This window comes from Cryptomeria japonica, chromosome 3 (genome assembly GCF_030272615.1).
Source record: "Cryptomeria japonica chromosome 3, Sugi_1.0, whole genome shotgun sequence".
Taxonomy (NCBI): Eukaryota; Viridiplantae; Streptophyta; class Pinopsida; order Cupressales; family Cupressaceae; genus Cryptomeria; species Cryptomeria japonica.
The window spans coordinates 370,772,934-370,780,771 of NC_081407.1; the positions used below are offsets into that span (position 1 = coordinate 370,772,934).

General features: G+C 33.2%; 1 protein-coding gene across 1 annotated transcript; it reads left to right on the forward strand.

Annotated features, from left to right (window-relative positions):
- Window positions 1-5,533: 5,533 nt before the first annotated feature.
- On the forward strand, window positions 5,534-7,530 carry LOC131060478 (uncharacterized). Its single transcript, XM_059217914.1, has 9 exons — window positions 5,534-6,013; window positions 6,130-6,192; window positions 6,297-6,374; window positions 6,506-6,577; window positions 6,677-6,742; window positions 6,838-6,906; window positions 7,003-7,071; window positions 7,163-7,276; window positions 7,392-7,530. Exons 1-8 carry the CDS (start codon window positions 5,837-5,839, stop codon window positions 7,241-7,243), a joined length of 675 nt encoding a protein of 224 aa, XP_059073897.1. The 5' UTR covers window positions 5,534-5,836; the 3' UTR covers window positions 7,244-7,276; window positions 7,392-7,530.
- Window positions 7,531-7,838: the final 308 nt, after the last annotated feature.

Genomic DNA, 7,838 nt, shown 5'->3' on the forward strand with positions numbered 1-7,838 from the left:
AATCGCCTTCTCACGTACGCATTATGGGCCCGCGTGGCCCGAAATACAGCCATCTACGTTGCCCTAAAAACTTAGGGAAATGAATATTTTTTGGGGCATTTTCATTGTTTGCCATGCGAAAACTTTGTTCTTTGTCGTTTCTCCTCTGCAACCATTTCTTTGTCCTTTCTCCTTCAGTCGATCCAGCTCTTCTATGCTCCTAGGTAACGGTCGTGCTCTTCCTCCTTGCATATTGGATGTCCAATGATGGTTTACTTCCTTCATAGTTGCATTATGCTTTGTCTATTGATGATTTATTTGTATGTGGTTTAGGGTTTCATTTCGCTGCTCTGTTACGATTTAATAATGTCAAAATCCTCACAGAGAATGGCACAAAAATTGATTATTTTTTTCGTTTTCTTCGAAACCCCTTCATTATTTTTCATTTAATTTTATGGGTGCGTTGTTAAATGGTGTTTATTTGTTTATAATGCCAAAATAATTACAGAGAATGCAAAAAAACTTGATTATTGTTCATACTTATTCGAAACCCCTTCATTATTTATCATTTCATTTTATGGGTGCTTTGTTAAATGGTTTCTCTCTGTTTATAATGCCAAAATAATTACAGAGAATGCAAAAAAACTTGATTATTGTTCATAATTATTCGAAACCCCTTCATTATTTATCATTTCATTTTATGGGTGCGTTGTTAAATGGTGTCTCTTTGTTTAGAATGCCAAAATAAGTACAAAGAATGCAAAAAAACTTGATTATTGTTCATAATTATTCGAAACCCCTTCATTATTTATCATTTCATTTTATGGGTGCGCTATTAAATGATGTCTCTCTATTTATAATGCCAAAATCATTACAAAGAATGCAAAAAAACTTGATTATTGTTTATAATATTTTGAAACTCCTTCATTATTTATCATTTCGCTTTATGGGTGCACTGTTAAATGGTGTCTCTTTGTTTATAATGCCAAAATCATTACAAGAATGCAAACAAAAATGAGTATTGTTCATAATTATTCAAAACCCCTTCATTATTTATCATTTCATTTTATGGGTGCATTGTTAAATGGTGTCTCTCTGTTTATAATGCCAAAATCATTACAGAGAATGCAAAAAAAAATGATTATTGTTCATAATTATTCGAAACCCCTTCATTGTTGTGGCTATATGGTTATTGTCCACACACACACACACATATCTATATACGTGTGTGTGTGTGTGTGTGTGTGTGTGTGTGTGTGTGTGTGGATAATATAATCAGGCATACATATTATTGAAATAAAAATATTAACAAATTGAAGGAGAAATGGCGAAGAACAAGGTTTTTTGCAGAGTAAACAATGAAAATGCCCCAAAAAATCTTCATTTCCCAAAGTTTTTAGGGCAATATAGTTGGCGATAATTCGTGCCAAGTGACCCATAACGTGTACGTGGGAAGGTTGTTATGGGTGTTCAATGGATAGCCACCCACACACACACACACATATGTTGTTGTATTTCTCCTATGAGATTTATTGGAAGTAATAAATAGGAAAGATTAAAGTTGTCTGAAAAATAGTATAATATGTATGCCTGATAATATTATAAAGTTGTCTAAAATCAATATAATATGTATGCCTGATAATATTATTTATAGTGAGTATATACTCACCGTAATTAATATAATCAGGCATACATATTATTGAAATAAAAATATTAACAAATTGAAGGAGAAAAGGCAGAGAACAAGGTTTTTTGCAGAGCAAACAATGAAAATGCCCCAAAAAATCTTCATTTCCCAAAGTTTTTAGGGCAATATAGTTGGCAGTAATTCATGCCAAGTGGCCCATAACGTGTACGCGGGAAGGTTGTTATGGGTGTTCAACGGATATACATGTGTGTGTGTGTGTGTGTGTGTGTGGCTATCCGTTGAACACCCATAACAGCCTTCCCGTGTACACGTTATGGGCCACTTGGCATGAATTACCGACAACTATGTTGCCCTAAAAACTTTAGAAAATGAAGATTTTTTGGGGCATTTTCATTGTTTGCTCTGCAAAAAACCTTGTTCTTCGTCATTTCTCCTTCAATTTGTTATATTTTTATTTCAATAATATGTATGCTTGATTATATTAATTATAGCGAGTATATACTCATTGTGAATAATATTATCAGTCTTACATATTATACTAATTTTAGACAACTTTATAATATTATCAGGCATACATATTATACTGTTTTCAAACAGCTTTAATCTTTCCTATTTATTACTTCCAATAAATTTCATATGGGAAATACAACAACATTTATATACAGCAACATCATTCAGTTATTAATCATATGAGAAATGAATCTGCATCTAATAGAATATCAACAATATCCAGTTACATCTTTCACTCATGCATCTCGTGCTTTTAGTTTCTCTCCTTGTTATATAAAGTTTCAAGTTATATATATATATATATATATATATATATATATATATATATATATATATATATATATATATATATATATATAGAGAGAGAGAGAGAGAGAGAGAGAGAGAGAGAGAGAGAGAGAGAGAGAGATCTTTCACTCTTGCATCTTGTGCTTTTAGTTTCTCTCCTTGTTATATAAAGTTTCAAGTTTTGTGTCTGTATGGTTATTGTGTGTGTGTGTGTGTGTGTCCAATTTTTAATCACATCATACTTACATCTTTCACTCTTGTATCTTGTGCTTTTAGTTTCTCTCCTTGTTATATAAACTCTCTCTCTCTCTCTCTCTCTCTCTCTCTCTCTCTCTCTCTCTCTCTCTCTCTCTGTGTGTGTGTGTGTGTGTGTACATACACATATATAAATGTACATATACATGTACATGTATATGTATATATATATACATGTGTGTGCGTATACTTGTGTGTGTGTGTGTGTAAAAACACACACACAATAGCATTATATTTTGTTCAAAGATGTTCAATGATGGATGTTTTGTGTTATGTGGCTATATGGTTATTGTCCATATATATATATATATATATATATATATATATATAGCCACAGAACTTAACAAATTAATATTTTTATTTCAATAATATGTATGCTTGAAATATTATTTATTGTGAGTATATACTTGTTGTAATCAACATCATAATTACTAAATTCCTTATTCAAGGGCACTCATTCAAGTTGGTACACACGGAATAGCTAAATTCCCTCTACAATCAATATTTAATGGTATAAATCTTTCAATTCAAATTATACTATTTTCAGTAAACCAACATTTCTTTTATATATTTCTTTCAATATCTCCTAATTGTATTTCATTCCAATTTTTTCATTCAATATAGTCACCACAAATAATATTAACAGTCATATTGGATGTCAAATGATGGTTTATGCTCCTTCATAACTGCATTATGCTTTGTATATTGATGATTTCTTTTTATGTGATTTACGATTTCATTTCAATGCTCTCTTACAGTTTAGTGTGGCTATATGGTTGTTGTCCATGTGTGTGTGTGTGTGTGTGTGTGTGTGTACACACATACACACACATATATATAGACACACGTATGATAGCATTTTATTTTGTTCAAAGGTTTTCAATGATGGATTTGTACTCATTGGTAGCTGCAAAAATTGATTTGTTTTTTAATCAATTCTCTTAATGGCATTCAAGGTTTCATTTCAATCATCTTTCTCTGTTTATAATGCCCCTGTATTATAGTGTGAACTTGACTCGTGTGTGTGTGTGTGTGTGTGTGTGTGTGTGTGTGTGTGTGTGTGTGTGTGTGTGTGTGTGTGTGTGTGTGTAGATTTTATATGTATATATATACATATATACCTCCATTCATTGAAGGCAACATAGAAAACATACCTTGCTTGCATTGAAGGACTGTATATTAAATATGAGATGACCGATTGTTTCCAACAACAATTCAAATTTGAAAATCAATTACCACAAATGAATGCATTCATATTCCACATTCAAATTATTTTATAAGACAAAATTTCCCATGTCACTTTCATTAGAATACAATTCACTGCATATTCCTAAGCTCTGCAAATTCCCTCTACACATTCCTTATGTAACTATTTATATACATTTTGTATGTATGTTATATATATGCATATGCATATATATGTATATGTGCATATGTATGTAGATGGATATGTATATGTATATGTATGCACTTGTGCATTTGAATATGTATGTATGAATGTGTGTAAGGATTGTATGCATGTTGTGAAATGTTGAAGACAGTCAAATAGTTGTTGTGCATGCAATAATGTATGGATGATTTGTTGTGACATCATTACTACCCCCGATTTTTACTATTTTTTGCAAGCGTGCAGGAGCATCGAGGGAAGAACCTTACTTGTGGAAGATCATTATATCAATGTAAATGTGTTTATTAACACACTTTAATTCTGTGGGAGATTATGCCTTATATGCTTACATTTTTTATTAATTTGTGTAGATATCTCAAATGATTATGCATTTTGGGGTTAAGTGCACAAAGATGGTGGTCAGAAAAGTGGACACCACCCAAAAAAAACATTGAAAAACAAGCAGCGCTTATGCGGTTCTAAAATTTGAATTCACCGCGTATGTGCTTAGGTTTGTTGTTCCCGAGCCTAGAGAAGATAGCACGTACGCTCTCCTTTTAGGAAAATGAGCGCGTATGCGCTACCCCTTGGAAAATGAGCGCGTACGTGCTACTTATAGGAAAATGAGCACGTACGCGTTAATAATCCCAAGATAACTGTGTACGCGATGCCTGTCAAAAAAAGTTTTTTAAAAAAAAATTGGGTCTTATTTTCCCGTGAATAATGCATTTTTACTTTGTTTTTTCTTCATTTTCTCTCCTAAACCACGAACGGGGTGCTAGATTTCTCCTCCTGACTATGGATCAAGGTTAGTTTTAGTTTTTTTTTGTCTTTCTTTCCCGTTTGTTCAATTTGTTTTACATTTTGAATTTAATTTCATTAATTTTGATTAGGTTTTTTCATTTTTTGTTTCAAAAACTAGATTCTTCTAATCCACAACAAAAACAACCAAATGCACCTCCTGAAAACCCACAAGATGCACCCCCAATTCCTCCTTTTGACCACACACCTGAAACACATGAGCAATTAATTAATCAATTGGGATAAAATACGTCTAAAATCAATAGACTGATTGTTAAATTGAAAACATCTTAACTTGAGCATGATCAATCCCTCGTCACTAGCCTAGAAACATTAGCTAGTGGTGCCATAGTTGTTTCCACACAAATTACCAAGTGGGGAAGCTTTAGGGATAGGTGTCGTCAATTCTATGTCGATGGGATATCATACGATGGAGTAAAAACAAAAATATTAGTAAACAACAAATATGTGCCCTTTTCGTTGATCCCAAAACTGGTCAGTCGTTACCTCTTAATTCAAAGAGGTTTCCCATACATTGGTGTACCAATGTGCAGATGAAGAATCTTTTTTGGCATAGGTGGTGGATGGTCTTTGATGATCCACCTTGTAATAATTATGAGGTGCCATTATATTTTTTGAGAAAAGTATATTATGAGTTTGTGCTCAATGTGTGCCCAAACTATTTTGACACGAGAGAGTTCCATGGTGGAGGTGGTGGCTCTGCCCAAGATAGACCTGGAGCCTGTAGGTGATTACCCGCGGAGAGTCGCCGCCCCCTAGCACCCAAACCCAAGGTGCATCAGGTTGTCCCAGTAGAGTTGAAAGAGTCGATGGAGCTACAGACTCTTTAGGCAGCCACAACATTAACTGGTGCCATCATCCAACATGGGACGTCGTTGGCACACCCTATTGTATTGGATGATGAGCCATTAGTTGCTCTAGGTGGCGACAAAGAGCCCATCCAGCATATGTGTGTCAGTTGCTCGAGGATATACTCGGGGATAGATGATGCAGCCGGTGCAGATGGATCCTCATCTCATCTGTACACGATTTGTGGAAGTAGATGTCAAGCCCGCACGACTGAGGATTTTGCGCTGACAGATGAGTTGATGGACATGGTGTTTGCCCATGAGCGACAAACACAGGTGTGTTGATTTGAATTCATAGCATTTTATTTATCAGTCACTTTAAATTTGTAATTACATAAATGAATTTTCATTTATACATTGATTTAAATTGAGACAAATAATATGCATTTCAGGATGCAGCAGTGGTATCCCATACTCCTCCCCTAGTTACTATTGCTGCAACTTCGATGCCTAAGGTATAAATTTTGTAACATGTTAAAATAGAATAGTACACTTTGAATTCAAAAAAATACAAGATATACTAACTATCTTTAATGCTTGGTCCAATTTTTGGTTGTAGGTGTTGACAGGGGACCAAATGTCCCAGATTGATGAGATCACGCTCTCAGCGATCGATTTTGGCCTACAAGGCTATACGGTATCATATTTTGTACAACCCTTTTTATGTATTGTTTTGATGGAATATGCAAGTCATTTCATTTTAAATTTTTAAAATTATGTTTAATTTATTTTCTGTACTAATATCTCATGTTAATTTTGTTTTTTTAGGGTACCCCCTCCTCGTCTAGGGCTCGTCCTAAGAAAAAGAATTCCTCAAAGATGCCAAAACGTGGGAAGAAGGTAACTGAACACATTTTTAGTTGTACAATTGTTTGAAAATGTTGAAATCAAGTATTAGTTGGGGTTTGTAGATTGATTAGTGTTTTTTGTCTATTTTAGCGGCCATTGAGCTATGTGGATTTGTTGAATGCACCTGATTCGCCTGTGGATCAAGAGAGGGCGGAGGTATGTATCTCTACTTTATTTTCTTGATTTCATGATTATATGCATGCATACATGTGAACTTGTGATTAATATAATCTTATAATTTTTTCATACAGGAAATATCCATACATATTTCATCAATGGCAAACCCTCCTCCGTGCACTGGAGAAGCATCTCAGAATCCGGTACACTTTTGTTTGATATGTAAAATTAATTATTTTTAACCTACAATACTTATCATTATATTGATTGTATTTAATCTTTGAACATTTTTTGTATAGGTAATAGCGACAGTTTCTCCATCGATGGTGAGTCATCCTCAATCCATTGGAGAAGCATCTCAGGCACAAGTACGTCATTGTTCTCTATATTATAGCTTTTAAGTGTTTTGATATATTTATGTTAGTACATTGTATTAATTGTACATTTAATCTACAATAGATCCCTTCAAGGTACGGTCATAACGTGGATCCATTTAAGTATGTCTTCAAGAAAACTCCTAAGAGTGACAAGGAGAGGTGAGCGAAGACATTAGCTCCTAGATCAGTTGATGAGGTAATCTACATTTCAATTGCGAAGGAGTTATAGTTAAATGCAAAGTTATGTTGTTAATTGTGAACTATTTTCTACAAAAGAATTCTAACTTGGCTTTTGAATTGTGGTTTTGCAGCCATCTACAGAGCCGCGAATTGCATCGAAGAGGCTTGATTTTGATGATCCACCACAATTTTAGGATCATATAGTGTTAGTTTTGGTCATAGAATGACCAATACATGTAGATATATTCTACATTTTTATTGTATATTGATTTGGACATGGCATATGCCACATTTTTTGTAATACTTGTATTGACTTGGCAGACATGCCATATATATATATATATATATATATATATACATATATATATATACATATATATATATATATATATATATATATATATTATATATATGTATATATATATATATATATATATGTCGATATTCGATCCAATAAATGTGTACTGAGTTCATTATTTTGTATTCGTTGTATTTTGTGGTTGTCCTTTTATAAATTTAATTGATCATTTGCCTATGTAATCAACAATATGAATATAACCAACAAAAATATATGATAT